At 35.3% G+C, this 19,324-nt stretch overlaps 2 protein-coding genes and 1 long non-coding RNA gene across 7 annotated transcripts; all 3 read right to left on the bottom strand.

Moving 5' to 3' along the window:
• LOC148584010 (uncharacterized) lies at positions 1 to 4,275 on the bottom strand. The gene is made up of 3 exons (XR_015912980.1): positions 4,246 to 4,275; positions 430 to 484; positions 1 to 338 (listed from the first exon to the last, which is right to left on the bottom strand). It is a non-coding gene; the product is annotated as an uncharacterized LOC148584010 (long non-coding RNA).
• Positions 4,276 to 4,325: 50 nt separating this feature from the next.
• On the bottom strand, positions 4,326 to 8,420 carry LOC132163386 (DEAD-box ATP-dependent RNA helicase 41). 5 transcript variants are annotated; one of them, XM_088519153.1, is made up of 4 exons: positions 8,277 to 8,420; positions 7,918 to 8,032; positions 5,441 to 7,087; positions 4,326 to 4,425 (listed from the first exon to the last, which is right to left on the bottom strand). In XM_088519153.1, the coding sequence occupies exons 2-3, from the start codon at positions 7,985 to 7,987 to the stop codon at positions 5,532 to 5,534; spliced, it is 1,626 nt and encodes a 541-aa protein (XP_088375279.1). In that variant the 5' UTR covers positions 7,988 to 8,032; positions 8,277 to 8,420; the 3' UTR covers positions 4,326 to 4,425; positions 5,441 to 5,531. The 5 variants fall into 5 exon arrangements, with proteins under 5 accessions (XP_088375279.1, XP_088375276.1, XP_088375278.1 ...); XM_088519150.1 differs by having other exon boundaries at positions 4,326 to 4,481; XM_088519152.1 differs by having other exon boundaries at positions 5,432 to 7,087.
• A 5,387-nt stretch (positions 8,421 to 13,807) lies between these two features.
• On the bottom strand, positions 13,808 to 15,771 carry LOC132162795 (uncharacterized). Its single transcript, XM_059573024.2, has 2 exons — positions 15,198 to 15,771; positions 13,808 to 14,583 (listed from the first exon to the last, which is right to left on the bottom strand). The coding sequence occupies exons 1-2, from the start codon at positions 15,769 to 15,771 to the stop codon at positions 13,808 to 13,810; spliced, it is 1,350 nt and encodes a 449-aa protein (XP_059429007.2).
• Between the last annotated feature and the right edge of the window lie 3,553 nt (positions 15,772 to 19,324).

The raw sequence follows: 19,324 nt of genomic DNA on the forward strand, positions 1-19,324 counted from the left end.
AGTTTAAACATTTTTATCAAATCACTCTCTAAGATTTAAAATACCTCAAATCACTCCATCAGATATTCACCATCATCGAATTACACCTTCCATTGGATTTTTAAAGGTGAGCAATAACATATATGTTGTTATCCACGTCATATCTAATCAAAATTTGACACATGTACTTTCTCTCTCTATATATATATATATATTTCCGAGGAGCTCTTTGAAGGGATTTGTTTGTTCTTGGGGCGGGGGTGGGGAGGCGGCAATTTTGAACTAAAGCTCATTGGTATAATTCCGAACATGTTTGTGATATTCAGGTGACTTGTAAATCTGGTCTGAAGCGCACGAAACTGCAATAGAATGATGATCAAAAAAAAAAAAAAAAAGAAAAAAAAAGAAGAAGAAAACATTTGGGCATTACTTCAGCAGCATTGCACATACCTGGCAGTTTCCATCGCCTGAGACCTTCACTTCATATAAACCATAGACATTCAGCCTGGTAGAAAGAAACGAGAAGTTTAGTAAATATATAAGCCAAGATTTTAAGCAAAGCATCTCCAAGTGCCTCCATCTCAACAATTTCTGACATAAGCTCAGATACTACAGAGGTTATATCTTCATGTTCACTCAGTAACAAGAAAGATCTATGACTTAATTTGCATTTCCATATATTGACAATTTCTAGGATGAACTTAATGACTATCCCACCCACACAATAGCATCAAAGCCATCTCCAAAAGTAATGACTATAAGCCTTAAGGGCTACAAATTCATGTTCATCAATATTGGAAAAAATAAAAAGATGTTTACATGCATAACAGAGAGGCAGAATATTATGATATCAAAACAAAATTTACTTTTCCAAGAAGCAAAAACAAATTCTATTGAGAATAAACATGCACAAATTAGAGGACAGGAAATAGAGAATTTAGAATCTGCCTCAAGATGAAAGATTCTAGAGGTGCATATCAGACTGTATACCTACGCATTTATGGAGAACATCAAGAATTTTTCTTAAAATTTGTTACAAGGCAAGCATCAAGAGATAAGCTTGGTGATTCAAATGGTTGATAATCACCATGTCTTTGAAACCTAATGGGTGAGGAAGTTTGTAACTAGTATAACAAATATGCATAGATTTGGGGAAAAAGTTCACTTCAGATATTGAATCCTATAGATAATTCATAATTGCATAAACTGATGCATTTGAACATCTATCGAAAGATAGATTGCTATATGTCTAAAACTAGTTTAAGGATATTTTATGCACCATGAAGTACATGCAAATAGATCTTAGAATTCCATTAAAAAAATATATATTCCCACTGGTTCACACCTTCATTATTCATTCCAAAAGTATCATTCTCCGTGACATACTTTTGTCAACCTAAAAAAGAGGGCTATTACGCTCCAAATCCCAAACGGGTATGATAACGTCTATCACTACAAAGATCTCTAATGATACAACATAACCAAATCAACTAAACTCTATCTTTGTAATACTCCGGTCTCACATTGGGCAAATAAGTAGTCCACATAAAGTGAGTAGTTTATAAAGACACTCATGAGTGCTAAGTCCCACATTGCTTTCTTAGTAGGTGAAACGGCGCTTTATAATTGATTCTATAGAAGCTTCAAATTGACTAGTCTTTTTGGGACGATAGCGCAAATGTGACTAAAGTTTTTTCCTAAGTCGTTACAGATGGCATTAAAGCTAAGTTGTAATGCCATGTGATACTGTCAACACGGCATGACATACCCCTAACGAGGATGTCAAGGGTTTAAGGGGTGAGATTATAATACCCCAGTCACATATTTGGAAGAAGGGGTGAGATTGTAACACCCTAACCCATATTTGAAAGAAGGGGTGAGATTATAATACCCTAGTCACATATTTGGAAGAAGGGGTGAGATTGTAATACCCTAACCCATATAGAGTGGATGATTTATAAAAAGACTCATGCATATTAAGTCCCACATTGCATACTTATTAGGTGAAACTAGGCTTTATAATTGATTCTAAAGAAGCTCCAAATTCACTAGTCTATTTGGAGTGATAGTGCAAATATGGCTAGCGTTTTTCCTTGGTTCATTACAATCTTTCCCTCGATATGCCTTTTCTTTTTACTACATATCAAAGAGAGAATGAGTGATTTTGAAAGGGGTGAATGGGCCATCAGTTAAAGGACATTGCAAGCTTTTGTTTGAGTGTGGGTAGTTTGGATGAGAGACATGCATGAGCTTCAACGTGGCAACAATAGTTGTTTTTTTTTTGAACTGAACTGGGTGTTACAAGGGCAGCTTATAGATGTAGCACATATTGTTTCCTAATTATCACTAGAGAATTTGAATAGTTCCTATGATCAACTGACGCCAAGAGTAAAGATACCAAAAGAGTCTTTTTTTTTTTGATAAGTAAAAGTCATTGTATAAAAAGCGCAAGGGGCGCAACCCATGTACACAGGAAGTATACAAAAGAGCCCACTACACGAGCTTTAAACTGAAAAGGACGCACATAAATCTATAAATTCCGTAAGCGTTGAAGCTTGCGAAGAAGACCCCAATATCCTCCAAGAGAAGAGAGTTTGTAGCACCCTTTGCTTCAATTCTGTATTGCCCATTTCATGATCCTCAAAGCTCCGCGCATTCCTTTCTCTCCATAAGGACCACATTACACACAAAGGAGCCATCCTCCAAATGTGCACAGCTGATCGCTTTCCCCTTTGCCCTCTCCAACTTCCCAAACATTCCTTCAAACTCCTCGGCATCACCCACGTTATACCAAATAGCTGGAGTATCATATTCCATACCTCTACAGCAACTTCACAATGCACTAAAAGGTGATCAATAGATTCACCACTCTTCTTGCACATACAACATCATTCTGTCACAATGATGTTCTTTTTTCGTAAGTTGTCCAATGTTAAAATTTTCCCCATAACCGCCGTCCAAACGAAAAAAGCCACCCTCGGAGGAGCTTTACTCTTCCAAATAAGCTTCCACGGACCATCCACGGGGCTGGATTTAACTTCACCTTGTAGAAAGACTTCACCTCAAAAATTTTCCTCTTCGAGGGAAACCAACAAATTTTATCTACCCCACCTTGCCTTACCTGTTGTGAATACAGCAATTCGAAGAAACTTGAAACCTCCTCCAATTCCCAATCATGAACAGGTCGAGTAAATCTGACATTCCAATATATAGCTCCATTTACCCTCTCCATATTCTCCTCTACCCATACCTCCTTACCACATGCAATATTGAACAAGGCGGGAAACAAATTCTGCAGAGGTGCCTCCCCACACCACACATCCTGCCAAAACAACACACGAGACCCGGCTCCCACCTCGAATCGTACATGTTGCTTAAACTCATCCCACCCCCTTCGGATTAGTTCCTTTTTCCAAAAGTACAGGAAAAGACTAAGGAAAGACTAAGGAGTGTATCTATATCGAGCCCAATTTTTGTGCAATTAACTTCTTTTATGGTTACTCCAGCCCTTTCTTAGTAAAATAATTTAATGCACAAAGACATGCTTGAGTAGTGCTCGTATCATATTGTTACTGATTAGCACATACTTGAGCACCTCAAATAATGTTTAAACACTTAAATGAATGCTCATCTGATGCGCGAGTGCTTGTGTATAAATATTAAATTATCATTTAACTACTGATATATTTTCCAGCATTTTTTTCTCAAAAGCAAGAGATTACATGCTGTTTAATAGTGAAAACTCAATTTACCCCTCAAGAAATTAAGAGCATGTTTCTTTCATTGAATAAGTGGTGCTTCAGATCAATCAAGCAACAAAACAGTTAAAGAACTCAAGGGTTTACCATGTAACAATCCGACCATGTAAAATATAATGCAGGATAAAATACAATGAATAATTTACGGATGATAGATGTATTAGATACAATCAGCTAATACAATCAGAGTCATAGGATGAAAGGGGGGAGGGGGGGGGGGGGGGGGGGCGGCGGGTGATGGGGGTGGGGGGGTTGTTGTTGTTCAACCCAACAAAGATTGAGAGAACATTGAATTCCCAATGACAAAGCATAACAGACAAGTCTTCTCCGTCATATGGTTTTTTAATTTCGTGAGGAATAAGCTTTTGAATTCAATACTGAAATAAATTCTAGTTAAATATCCACAAAAATAAAACAAGGTCTAGTCAAATAAGCTGTCACTGGATGAACTAAAGTAAAAGGCCTACTTTAAAATTCTAACAAGAAAAAGAAATGCAAGTATCCTTACAGGAACAGGCACCAGGTTGGAAAGGCGTCTAGCAACTGCACCATCCAATTTGGCATACTCTTCAGATAGTATAACAGCAATCATCCGGTCATCCTCAACATCCTGCTGACTGCTCAAGGAAGTTGAGCTAGAACATTCACCCACACTCTGAGTTCCCATCCACATAATGTTTCCTGAAATCTACTACCAACTTCTTCACGTGAAATCAGAGACTAAAATATTCCTCTGCTGCTGATCTGCCGCAGTTAAATGCATAAAAGCATGTTACATATCCTAGATTAGATATCCGTAGTCTTTTTAATCTTTGACAATTCATTTCAATAATATGGTGAAGAGTGCTGCCAGGGAACTACAGCTTTTACCACAAATTTTTTACAAATGATCTTGTCAATTTAATTAGTTAGCGGATGACTTGTCAACAATGCACTCTTAATCATTTCACCAATTATGGACTGTTACATCAATTTATAAGGAAATTGAAATAAAAGGTATAGTATCCTAAGCATCTTCCTATATTGAAGTATACAGAGAACAAAACGTATCATTAACAAATAATCAAATACCATATCGGGATGCAAATTACAAACAACAACGCAACAGAGCATCTTTAAGTAGTTTGAAACAATGTGCGGTACTCGTAAGAGTTTTGATAGAGATATTCTCAGCATTTAGTAGGTTGGTACAAAAGATAGAGAAGCCACACCACTGGTAAACCAGTTATCAGTGAGAAATTGATATAATAAATTATGTAGGTGAAGTTAAATACAGTGTTGTTGAACAATGTGTAAATCGAGGACATTTATACAAAGTCATGTGCCTTTTGTCTTTTCTTTTGGGATAAATAATGAACCATTTGCATGTGGTTACTATCGAATAGCAAGGAGGCTCAGAAAAATATAATAATAATTAAACAACGAATGGCTAGGAGATATTGAATTCAACAGATCAACTTAGCATTAATGTCCAAATCCAATAGAAATTGCAGAAAACCCTCAGTAGATAACTTTTCCTCCAGTTCTCCAGACCACAAGTTGTAAACATTACTTAATTTATCAGCCCGAAAAGTAAGAAAATTTTATCAATGTGCTATCAGCATTATTTCTTGCCATACACAGCTATCCAGTGAGTTCAAAAGTGGTAATAATCATGATTAATGCAGCTAAGATGTGAGTTCAGAGTGAAGTACCAATTTGACCTTTTTCTAATGGCAAAATGTCCGTCTGATTTATTGAATATTTCCAAGATGTTGAATTGAAGCCAGAAAATCTACAAAGCATTTCCAGACGTCAGCAACCACGCTTTCTCCTTTTCTGGCCTTCGCCACCAGATAAAAAACCAACTGCAAACCGTGAATTAACAAGCTCCCGAGGTACAGCTGCTCCAGCAGTTTTTAAAATTTTAATCAACTCTGGAAACATATTCTTATTTTCTTCATTCACAAACACAATAGCTGTACCCTCCTCTCCCAATCTGGACGCTCTTCCTATCTGATGGATGTACTCCTTGATGGAATTGGGCATGTCAAAAACTATTACCTGTTTCACACCCAGGAGATCAAGGCCTCGACCCAAAACCCCAGTGGCCACAATAACTGGAACCTCACCCACCAAAAATGTCCTCATAATTTCTCTCCTCTCCTTCATGGACTTCTCCCCATGCATTGATAAAGCTTTCATCCCAGTGGTGACTGTAATTGCATTAGACAGGAGATCTGCCCCAAGTCTTGAACCCACATACACCACAACTGGTGGCATAAAATGATGCTTACTCATTAAAATGTCAAAAAGCTTTTGCTTTTTATGCTTTGACTCAACCCATATAGCCAGCTGCTTCACAGCCTTACTTGGCCTATTAGGTTTGCCAACAGAGATGACAATAATATCTTTTGCCATACAGCTAGTAATCTTTTCTACCTCTTGTGAGATTGTTGCCGAATACATCAAGACCTGGGGCTGCGATAGAGCCCTAAAGATCTGCATTACCTGATCCCGGAAACCCCTTTGGAGCATGGAGTCCACCTCATCTAGAACAAAGATCATTACATCATCTAGTTCAATATCATGTTTCGTTAAAAGGTCAATAAGCCTGCCTGGAGTTCCAATGACCAGTTCCACTCCTCCCTCAATGCGGTGTCGTTGTCCAGCCATGGCATCACCACCGACAACAAGTGCAGTTCTGAAAGGCAAACTCTTTGCAAGTAACTTAGCATGTTCCTCGACCTGTATACAGAGCTCTCTAGTTGGTGTTAGAACAATCGCTAATGGCTTTCTCTGGTTTGAGGAGCTCTCAATGCGAATATTTGCACAACGAGAAACAACTGGAACCAGAAAGGAAGCAGTTTTCCCTGAGCCCGTGTCAGCTGAAACAAGCAGGCTTTTGCCCATCAAAGCAGCTGGGATTGCTTGCATCTGCACAGGTGTGGGCACATCATATCCTGCAGCTTCTATATTTTGGAGAAGCTTCTGAGGAAGATTACATGAAGAGAATGATAACATGGGTGCCACTGCTAATTCAGCCTTCACATGAATTTCAAGCTTCCTTCTGAGTGACTCAGTCTGATCCATAGTTAAAGATAGAGATCCTGATTTATCATCAGAATCTCTAACGTAAAAACACTCATCAGTTGCAGGTAATTTTTTAGGAGGTGGGAGACCAACCGGCAGCTGTGAGTTGGCAACCCTGCATAGTAGAGCTTGTTTGCATTCCAAGCTGCAGACATCATCATCTGTCTCATCACATATATACTCACCATAGCGATGACATATAATACATTTAGGCTCCCCAGGCAGAGCTTCTCTCTGTTCCCTACACCTCTCTTTAATTTTATCTGCTTCATCAAGAACTATAAACAAACTCATAAGACACAGGTATAAACTGAGAACTTCTTTTGCAAACTGCTTCGGGACTTAAAACTCCAATAACAAAGCATCAAGATAGCCATAAAGACATGCACTTGAGACTAATGCTAGAAGGAGGACTAAAATCTTCTTTGAGTCCTTCCAAATGTGATGTGGCTTTTAAAATCACCAATAGATCAAACTTCAATAATGATTATCTCAAATTTAATGACAATTTTAAAAGCTACATCACATTTAGGACTCTAGTCCTCCTTATAGAATTACTCATCTACCAATTCACAAGACAGCAGCTCCACAATAAAACACACTAGGTTCTCCAGTATTTGTCACTCGAAAGAAAATACGAGTAATAGTGCTAACCAAAGTGGTAACAAGCAATAAGAAGGCCAGAGCCAGCGCTCCAGAGATGAATTTTCATTTGAAATCATACTAAAGAAAATAGAAAAATTCCTTTTCATTTAAGATGTTTATTTATAAGAATGAAAAACCAAAACAAAACATATTAAAAAGGTTAGAACTAAAAAAAAAAAAAAAAAAAAACTCAGCTTATAAGCTTCCGAAGGTTTAAAAGAAAAAAAAAAAAAAAAAAAAGGCGGGGGAGAAGAAAAAATGAATAAGTTGAATTGGGAACGAGAAAACAAAAATATGGAAACGCAAATGCAGGTAGACATGAGAGTGTAATCAGCCAAGGAAACTACAACAGTTAAAACAAATGAAGATCATCAAAATGTTCTTTTGATGTCTTATTATTTCAAGTGTAATGATTTGCTGTAAGAATAAAAATAATTAAGATTCAAGAGTTCTGCGTTATTACCGGTGGATACATCACCATCTGTTGATAGCATTTCACTCTTGCATTGATTAACCTTGTTCCCGTCTTCCATGGATTGAAATCGAAGAAGATTCCAGTTAACAGAAGATCAGAAACCCTAAAAAGGAAATCCCCAGAGCAAAAGTTATTAGGACAATCAAACTTGTGTGATGGGAACAACCAGAAGGAGAGTTGAGGTGAGAATTGAGTTGTATACAACAGAACCAAACAACGAAAAAAAAAAAAAAAAAAGGCATAGCGTTTGTAATTAAAGTTCCCAACTTTATTCGAATCTATATCAATACAAGCAGAATACGAAATTTCCCAGGAAAAGAGAGGAAAAAAAGAAGAAGGGAATTTACCTCTTGTCTTCTTCTCTTGGCGCTACCGGCCTACGAGTACGGCTGAAGAGAGTGAGCGACAAGGAAGAGAAGTGTAACTGGAGGGTGCGCTGGACAGGGATGGGATTGTGAGAAAATTTCAAGCCCCAGAGTCGTGTGTTCCTTTTCTTCGGATCAGTTTGGGACTGATTTTAAAAATTGTGTTTTAAAAAGTTGCGTTTTTGTAATCGTTGACTTTTAAAATTATGGCATTTGGTAACACAGGTTAGAAAGTTATTTTTTTATTAAATATTTATTATGCGAAATTATAATTTTGGTTTAAATTTGCGTTTTTTTAAGTAAGCATTCCTAATCTGCTTGTAGAAATCGCAGATTTTTTTCTTATTTTAGATTAAGTGTTTTTTAAATCACAGTGTCAAACACCTTATGTTTTGCGATATCTTTTAAAAACACATAATATTCTTGCAAAATCGCAATCTCAAACGCACCTTTCCTCAAATTGCTTATCCAGAGGAGGAGAAAGAAATTTAAAAAATATGAGTAACTTCACTTTAAACCCTTAGGCCTTGTTTGGTTGGCGAAAGTCTAGTCCTTTGGAAAATGATTAGCTACTACTGGAATAGAAGAGTGTGAATTAGATTAGCTATTTATATTCATTTGTTTGGTTGTAACGCTGGAATAGACTAGTTAATCATATTCATTCGTTTGGTACAATGCAATATGTTGGTGAATGGAATCACAGTGTCAAAACACCTTATGTTTTGCGATATCTTTTAAAAACACATAATATTCTTGCAAAATCGCAATCTCAAACGCACATTTCCTCAAATTGCTTATCCAGAGGAGGAGAAAGAAATTTAAAAAATATGAGTAACTTCACTTTAAACCCTTAGGCCTCGTTTGGTTCGCGAAATGTCTAGTCCTTTGGAAAAGGATTAGCTACTACTGGGAATAGAAGAGTGTGAAATAGATTAGCTATTTATATTCATTTGTTTGGTTGTAACGCTGGAATAGACTAGCTAATCATATTCATTCGTTTGGTACAATGCAATATGTTGGTGAATGGAATCATATTGTGATCAAATTTCCTAAAATAGTCTTATAATAAAAATACAATTTATATTATTAAGGACTTTCATTCTCTTTTTTAAAAAAAAACATAAACAATTTTACTATAACTTCTTTTTCTTTTTTGTTTTTAATTATGTCAGGTATGTGGCCTTTTGTTTTTTTTTTGTTTTTGTTGCAATTATGCTACAAAATTATTTATATAAAAAAAATATATAGTTGCAGAAAACAAAATCAAACTCAATCTTGAAATCAAAAAAATATAGTTGGAGAATGTACAGAGAATCAAAAGAAATCAAAAAACAGATTATATATTTGTATTTTATAAAAACCTTATAGATTCTGTTTCTCTGTCAAAGAAAAAAAAATTGAAAAAAAAGAGAGACGGATAAACAGAATAAAAAAAAAAAAAAAAAAGATACATAAATAAAAAGACAGAGAAACGAAGAAAAGAAAATTAGAGAGAAACGGTACAAAGAATCAAAAAAAATCAAAAAATAGAATTAAAAAAAAAAAAAAAAAAAAAAAAAAAAACTGAGAAACAGTACAAAGAAGGGAGACAGCATAGAGAAAAAAAAATAATTCGTCTACACTTGCAGAAAAACTGTACCAGAAAAATTAGAGAGAGCGAAAAAGAGAGAAAAAAGAGAAATGGATATATATATATATATAGAGAGAGAGAGAGAGAGAGAGAAGAATCAAAGAGAGAGAACGAAATTTAATCCCACAAGTAGGGTTTTTTGTGGCAATTTACATAATTAATTTAATCACATATGAAAGGATTAGCTAAACCACTCATTTTTTAGTGGCTTAGCTAACCCTGTGTGTATGAGATTAATAGTCTCATGGGAATAGACTATTCCCAGGAATAGAATGTTACCAAACAAATGATTAGTTATACCTAGTGTTAGCTAGTCCAATCTAAGGGTCTATTCCGCAAACCAAACGGGGCCATGAATTACCATGCGATTTGATAAGTCCCCTAAACTTTAAAACTTTTTAATTTGAACCACTGAACTTTCAATTGTAGTCAATTTAAACCACATTTTAAATATTAAAAGTGAAATAATGACATTTATACCTTTGATTTTTTTTATAAAAATCTAAATTTACCCTTGATTCAAAATTAAACAAAAATAAAAACAAAAAATCAAATATATTTTAGTATGTATTTCCGTTAGAAGTTAACGGTTAAGTACAAGCCATCGGGAGGGATCAGACTGGAAGGTGAGAATGGAGTACAGAGGAGGTGGCACGGTAAGTCAATAGTGGTGGAGGGTTTGATGTTAAATTTTGGGAGGAAGAGGAGAAAAAAAAAAGAAATTGAAAAAACAGAGAGATAACAAGGAAGGGAGGAGGGAGGGAAATGAATCCATCTCTCCTCCCGAGCACCAGTCGGAGGCGATGGAGAGCCTCACAAAGAGGAATGAAAGCTTCTAGAGAGCAGGGAGAGTTTCTCTTTCTAAAATAAGAGAGAAGCGGTGAATAATAACATAAACAATATCAATGAATAGTATTATTTGTTTGGAAAACTTAAAAGGACGAATGAATGGTCGTTCTTAGCCTCATTCAATAACGTTCTTTAAAATAATTACCATATATTTATATATGAGAAATGCTAAAGGCCCAACTTTTTTGCCCAACAAAAGTCCAACTTTTACCCTTTATTTTTTTTCTAAAAAAAAAAAAATGAAAAATGAAAAAAATGTCTGAAGCAACCCTATCTATTTTTGTCCTTTCTTTTATTTAGTATTTTTTTAAAAATGAAAAATAGTATTTTTCTTCATAATAATGACATTTTCTTGAAAAAAAATGACATTATTATGAAAAAAATACCATTTTTCATTTTTTTAAAAATACCAAATAAAAGAAAGACAAAAAATAGATAGGGTTGCTTCAAACATTTTTTCCATTTTTTATTTTATTTTATTTTTTAAAAATAAATAAGGCAAAAATTGGACTTTTGTTGGACAAAAAAGTTGGGTCCCTATCATTCCTCTTTATATATAAGTTGAAATCTTCAAGAAAATAGTTTAGAATTGTGACAAGTGGTTTTCGGGGGTCCTAACGCTGCACGAAGTTTGCACTTTTTGAAAAGCTGGTTTTTACCTAATAAATGTCCAAATGAAAAAATCTTGTGAAATACAAAATTAAAGCTGTGTGAATCAGCTTTCCAATGCCACCAAGCTACCTTCATTAGATTGATGTCAGGATCACAATTTATGACGATTTTACTTGAAATGGGTCATTCTCGGACAGCATTTTTTTTTTTTTTGGATGAATAAGCAAAGTTCATTAAAGCTCAAAACCAAAACACAGAGCAAAACCAAAGCCTCAGAGAAGCCTATCCAACTAAACTAATCAATGACAGACTGCAGAACAAAACCTGCATAAAAACAACCAACCACAATTCCCAAACCAGGCCTTACAGAAACAAAACACCACAAAATCACATCCTGCAGAAATATTTTATATCAACAAATTTGCAGGTAGATTCCATAAAGACACTAAGAAAAGATTCTCTCTAGGCTTAGGAAAGTTTCCCTTTCTAATTATCCTAGCTCTTATTTCCCAAAGGATTCTCTTCAGCAGCTGATCTTCAGTAAGTGGATGTCCAGAGTGCTTAATTTTATTCCTAGTGCGCCAAAGATGATAGACAACACATCCTAACACCAATCGGCATAGGAGACCTTTCAGATTTTTATTCCCCCAATGACTAATTTCCACCTGGATAATCTCATTCTTGGACAGCATTGCAGCTGATGTTTTCTCACATCCTATAAATAGAATAGGATGCACTTTGTGTTAGTAAGAGAGCTAGCTCAAAATGAAGCTAGAACTTTAGTACCTTTTTTGAGAGGTTTTCTTACTTTTTTCTTATGTGCCAACAGATCGAGCCGTTGATGTTTTTCTTCTCTTGGTCTTTATGAAGTCTAAAGTAAGCCTTAGCTCTAGAGAGTCTTGTTGAGGGCTATTGTAGCTTTCTTCCTCTGGGAGTCCGTTAGATTTTCAAAGCACACCGTACACTTCCTTCAGTTTTGAAATCTACTAGTGGGTCGGTAAGGAGTTATAGAAGATTGGCCAACAAGGAGCTGGAGTAAAAGCAAGTAGAAAGCTTGTTGTCATATTGAGTCTTAGGGTTACAAAAGGTTGTTAGTGCCTATGTTTGTATTTTAATGTTTTATAGTGGAGTGTTCTCTTAGGTTTGCTGCTCTAGAGTGGTTCACCTCTGATATGTTCAAAATGTTTTTATTTTGTCAACAAAATCTAGTATTAAATGATATGTGAATGATTTATTGATTTTTTTGGTTTGAGATTATTATTGTTGCATATTTCTCTTTTATATTATTACTAGATATTGCGTGCTTTTGTTTCTTTTTTTTTTGGAGAAATATAGAACTTCCATTGATAAAATTTCATGATCATAAATTAAGCACTTACATGCATACAACTATGAAGAATCATAACCAAAAGCTATGAATGTTACGAACTCATAAAAATGACTTCAAGCTTCCACTACTCATATACAATTACATTTAAGGAACAGATCTGCTTCGTGCAAACTAAATCTAGGACATCGATAGCTCAAATGCAAAACTAGAAACAAAAAATCCGGCCATGAGAGTTAAGCCCTCACACCGATCTACTCCATCCTCAACCCAAAGGCTAGGACAACAAATTCATCATCAATCCGAAGGCCAAGACAAACAAAATAAAAACAAAAAACAAAACCTCACAAGTAACAGCAGAGGAGTATAACATAATATTGCGTGTTTTGTGCACTAGGGATGGATTCTGGTTCCTTTTCACTAATAAATGGTTAATTAATTATTGTTATGATTTTATCATTTGAGTTAATTAAATAAATTAACTTGAACCTTAAATAATCAAATCTCATGTTTATACCCCCCATATATTTATACAAACACACATATTTAATTATATCAACACTTCTAGCTAATAGCAATAACTTAAGCTATATCTATTATTTTAGGAAGAGAATTCATCTTTACTTCAGATGTTCTAATTACGAAATTAAAATAATCTTATAAAATGTTAAAAAAGAAAGAAGTTATAAGAATTTATACAAGTCGAGCCTAGCTAATTTAAACTAATATAGCTCATTTAATAATCGAGCCTAATTTTGTGTTCAGTACCGGCTTATTTGTTTAACGAACTGAATTCAAGTTGGGTTTATATGAGTGAGTATGAAACGGTTTGTAAAACGGACTTGTTCATTTACCACCCTAATTTAAAATAAATAAATAAATCATAGCAGCAAATTTCCATATTGTAAGTCATATTAATTTATAAAGTACCAATTATGTAATAAACAAATACATTATTGAAATTAATGGCCAGACGTATTCTGTTTTTTCATTCAGCCTAACCTTATTGAATATTTTGTAATAAAGAGCGCCAATCAAACGGCTCTTTTCTTAGAAAGAGCTAAAAAGAGCGCCAACCAAGAAATTTCATGATCATCATCTCTTACAAACTACTCCACGGCCGTCCATTCCACTAGCGCAATTCAGGTTACCATACTCCGAATTCTCCAAAGAATTTCCTTCTGTAAACTGCCCAGTAAATCTTGCTACAGCACAATCTGTGGTGAATAGGCTTGAAGATGAGAATTCTTTCTGGCCACCCAAAACAGGCATCAGCACGCCCATCTTCACCCTGCTCACATACTTGCTCGCATAAGTCTGGCCCAGAACACCGTTAACTTCGCCGCTCAGCGCGTGAAACTTGAAGCTCAAGTCAAGGTGCGCGAAGCAATCCTCTTGTGTGATCCCATAATTATGAACGCGTGAATCTTTCTCCGTTATAGGCACCACAGTTGCTTTGATCTTGAAATTCCCTTCGGCCTCGATCTCTACAGAGTTGGTGTCGCGAATCCTTCTGATTGCGACACGTGGAGATGTTATGGACTCCCACTTAGCGCCTTCGCGGTCGAGGAGGTATAACGGTTCGCCGTTGAAGGCGAGAGAAAGGCGGTCGACGGCGTCATCCCACGTCGATGTCTTCCTGGCGCCTATGAAGAGTTTGTGAGTGTCAAAAAGGATTCCTAGAGATTGTACCCAAGTGAAATCCCTCTTCATGTTTTCGTTTCTTTTCCCGATGAAATGAGCATTGATGTGGAGGTTGGAGTCGGACACTATGCAGAAATCGTTGTCTTTTTGGCCGTGGAAGTAGAAGGTGAGGCCATCTCCGCCGACAAATCGTGGGTCTTGGCACACGGCGCCAGGTCGGTTGCAGTCTGCTCAAAATTTACATGAGTCTTAATATATTTTAATTTTCAAATAATTTTCAACTCAAATATTTATCAAAATAGAACTCGGTGATATTTAGATTATGAAAATCATTTATGGTTGAATTTGTACTAAATTTTGCAGCAATTTCTTTTTCAATGTATAACATAAAAAAATCAGTCAAAAACTCAACTTTAATTTTGTTGCAAAGCCTAATTTTAACAATATTTATGACAAAAAATGCACATTATGTAGTTAAGGTAAAAAAATGAAAGAATAAGAACTATGAGAGTCTGTAAATTTCATTGATGAAAAATCAAGAGCATAAAGCTCTTACATCACAAAGTATATAGTTCTGAAAAATCATAGTCAAATGCTATAAGATTACAAAGTCATAAAAATGACTTTAAGTTCCCGCTATAACTATCATGTTATTAAAATAAAAATATAATTTTTAATATTATTAAATACGCCATAAAAATAATAATAATAATAATTCAATTCATCCATTTGTCAGAAATTTTATACATATGATATAAAAAAATAATAGACACATATTTTTGTTCTAAAAGAATTGATATAATTCCTGAAGAATAAAAGTGGGAAGGAAATTAAGACTTACTGCAAACGGGACTGCAGGTAACGCAGTCAACCTCACACTGCTCTGGGCAGCCGCTAGGACAACTATGCTCCATACCATAGCAGTGAGGGTAGTTCTCGTTCTTGCATTTAACTCTCTTTCCTCCCGAACTTGAAGCCTGTGGAGGCGGAGGAGTAGGTGAAGAAGGAGGAGGAGGAGAATTTGGGGGAGTAATGACACTCGGAGGAGGAGGAGTCTTCTTAGGAGGCGGCGGAGGACGGGACTTAGGGGGAGGAGGAGGACTCTTCTTAGGAGGGGGCGGAGACCGGTGTGGAGGAGACTTAGGAGGAGGCGAAAGCTTCTTCGGTTTTGGTGGTGGTGGTGGTGGCGACGGAGGTGGTGGCGGTGGTGGGGTACAGACAGGTTGGCACGTGCTACAATCCACCACACACGTGCGAGGGCAGGAAGTAGGGCAATATTGGTCCACCTTGTAACAATTTGTGTACTTTTTGTCTTTGCATTTCACTTTCTTCTGCTTCGGTGGTCCTGCCTCTGCAATTATCACAGCGCAAAGGAGGAGCAAACATACGCTTAGACGCGCTATAGCCTGAGCCATCTGATGCTGATCAGAGAATATTAACTTACTGCTTGAGGAACTATGTGGATTTACAAAGGATTTTATATATAAAGGATTTTGAAAGGGGGGTTGGCAATTAAGCTAATTGTGTAGCCTCAAATTTAGCATGGGCTTCATGCTTCGTTTGTACGTGAAGTGCTCTTTACTTTGGTGCTCGATCTATATGAATTAAATAGCCCCCACATGCCAGGTCAAACGTTGAAGTCAACCCCAAAATCTTTGATTAATTTTGTAAATCAGAATTTGATGATCATATCATTTTGGAGATGTAAATTAAGCTGTGTATGGTACGTATGATAAACTCTGATATCATAAATGTTCTCGACGTAATCAAACCAGCTGCTTGAATCCCAAGGTGGGTTCTCTTAGAATAACTCTAATCAACCCTAGCTACTTGTTGAATCCTTCGAGGATATAACTTTAATTTAATCAGGCCAGGTGGTTGACTAGAATAACTCTAATCAACCCTAGCTATTTGCAGCTCAGTAAAATCACATTTGCCCTCTACCCATTAGCAGAAGAAAGATTGTCCCCCACCCCACCCCACCCGCAATACAAAAATTTGCCAATTTAGTGACACATGGAAGGTGACATTTTTTATCCAAAAAAAATTATTATTGAATTAGTGACATTCGAATAGTTACATTTTAAAAATGACTCTAAAAATAGTGATTGCATTTAAAATTTGAGACGTTTGAACAGTAACACGTCACCTTTTAAAAGATGACGTTTTCACTATTTGCACATCATCTTTGAGAAGGCAACGTGTGAACAGTGCGTATCACCTTCTAGAAGGTGGCATTTTCATTGGCCAGCCAGTATATATAAGAGTTAAATACTAAATATCCCCTAGAGTTTCGTTTCTTTATTTTTTCTCTTAAGGTTTGATTTTTGTCACATGAGGTTTTTGTAGTTTTGATAATAGACCAAATTAGTCTTTTCGTTAGTTGATCATTAGTTGAATTAACGGAAGTCCACGTGGACCAATAAAATGTTGACACGTGGCACCTAATTTATTATTATTTTTTTCTTTAATGGTGACTAAATTCAAAGACTAGGTAAAGCCTGCCTAGAAGTAACCGACCTAAAATAGAAAGTGCATTTAGAAAATCGATATTTCACTTTAAAGAAATGTTACTTGCGTTCTTCAGAAGATGGGCTATATCTAAAAGCCCTTCCTTCCGGCACTTGAGAATGAAGTTACGAACATTAATAATACGTACAACTGCAATTCAGCTTGCGTATGCGTAGCGTCTAGAAGGCAATACTGAAAGCAAAAGGCAAAAATGTCCAACTGTACTTTATAGCCTATTTAATTTGGATAAATACTATTCAATTAAATCTATCAAGTTTTAATTTATAAATTCCAGGCTTGCAATATTTTTGTGTGTCACTGTTATTTTCTTCCAACAAAAATTAATTGGAATTCACAGGATACGATTATATGACATATGTTTTTTTAATTCTAAAAGAAATTTACATACATACAGATAAGCAAGTTAATTAATATAATTCTTAATTTTTTATATATCTATGATTTTTTGGGTTTAAAATTGACAAGAGATCAAGAAGAACTTTTCTCTTTTTAAGCTTAAATTTAACCATCAAAAAATAAATTGTAAAAATATTAGAATATGTTGATCACTCATGTTGGAACTAGTAGCTCATATTAGAATACTAGTTATTGGCCAAGTAGATGGAGCGTAGTGAAAGGAGCGAAACAACGTTCACGGAGCGGGATTTTGGAGATTTCCAAAATACGTCCGTACAATTAAAGTTTTCCTATATATATATATATATATATATATGTGTGTGTGTGTGTGTGTGTGTGTGTGTGTATGTGTTATATTGTAACTCTAAATCATTAATAGCAAAATATAGCTGCACTCATTGTGGATGTAGACACATTGTCAAATCACATTAAATTTGTATCTCGACTCTCTCTTAACCTTTCTCTTTTCAATTTCATATTATTCATCATTGTTGTGCATTGTAACAACAACTCATATGAATAACTTGATTTTTTGAGTGTTTGCTGCTTGCAGCTTAGCTTGTTTGGCCCTAGCTTGGGGGCGTGTTTTCTTTGTTTGGTTAATTTGCTCATCCAAAACAAATTCACTAATTAAATCTTAAGTAATCAATTTCAGTAAGGATGATATATATATATATATATATTGACACGATAAAAGAAAATCAAGGGAGTTAGTTGAACAAATTAATTAAAACTTTTAATTAAGGACTTAATTGATGACTCAAATAAATTACATTTTAACAAAAATTATTTAATTTCAAACCGAAAATTTGCAACATTAATAATGGATACTAAAAAATATATTATATAGATCGATATAGCTGACAAATCATAGCCAATAGTTTATGGTAATTAAATGCCAATTCAATTCTTATGAAATGTCCTACAAGCATGGACTCAAGTGGCACTAATATTTTATCATTTTGAGAAAAGTGATGCGTCTAACGGTTGAAAATGATCAACCATAAAAATATTGCTCTAGTAAATTTTAATTTATATCGTTAATTGATGAAAAGTGATCCTTCATTAACAAGAAATGAGAGTTAATTAAGTGATCGAGGATTCGAGATACTAATCATATAAATTTTTATATGCTTGTTTGCGTGATGATTAGTCCTAAGAGGCTAAGATTCTCTCCATTTGAAGTCAAATGGAAAAGAACAATTTCACCGTCCATATTTATTTTATTTTTTGAACGATATGTACTCGAGAATTATGAAGGAAGAATTAACATTTCATATTAAAGTCTGAAATTTAAAAGAATGAGGAGATCATAAAAGGAGGAGGAAAAAAGAGTCAAATGTCTGGGAAAAAACGCTAACCATATCTGCACTATTACTCCTGACGTCCTCGTTATGGCCACATTATGTAGTGCTCCAGTACCACATGAGCTGGCGTTACTAGGTGGCTCTGATATCATTTGTAATGATACAGGAAAAAGCGTTAGCCATATCTATGCAATTACTTCAAAATGATTAGTCGACTTAGAGCTTTCTTATAATTCATTATAAAGTTCAGTTTCACCTAGTAACTAGGCAATGTGAGGCTTAGTACTCATAACTATCTTTATCACCTACTTTATATGGACTACTTCTCATATTTTCAATATGGGACCGGAGTGTCCCCAAGAGGTAGTTTAATCGGCTGTGGACCACGCATAATTAAGCGGAAGTTACTAGTTCGAATCCCCCCTCCCCTTCCCTTGTGTAGACATGTCACAAAAAAAAAAAAAAAAAAATGAGACCAAGATGTTACAACCCACACCATCCAAATGAGGTCATATATATGGTCGTGCTCATGTATATATTGAGCCAGGCTTGTGATTAAACGCAATTCCATTGGATCATTCCCATCAATTCAGCCGGTTTGTAGAATTTTATATATATATAAGTGAAATTCTTATAGGTTAAATGATCTTTTCTTTTATTGACTTGATTATATACAATACTCTTTGTATAGAGCTTTACAATTGATTTGAATTAGCTTTTTTTTTTTTTTTTT

The sequence above is a fragment of the Corylus avellana genome, chromosome 8 (genome assembly GCF_965113065.1).
Source record: "Corylus avellana chromosome 8, dhCorAvel1.hap1.2, whole genome shotgun sequence".
Taxonomy (NCBI): domain Eukaryota; kingdom Viridiplantae; phylum Streptophyta; class Magnoliopsida; order Fagales; family Betulaceae; genus Corylus; species Corylus avellana.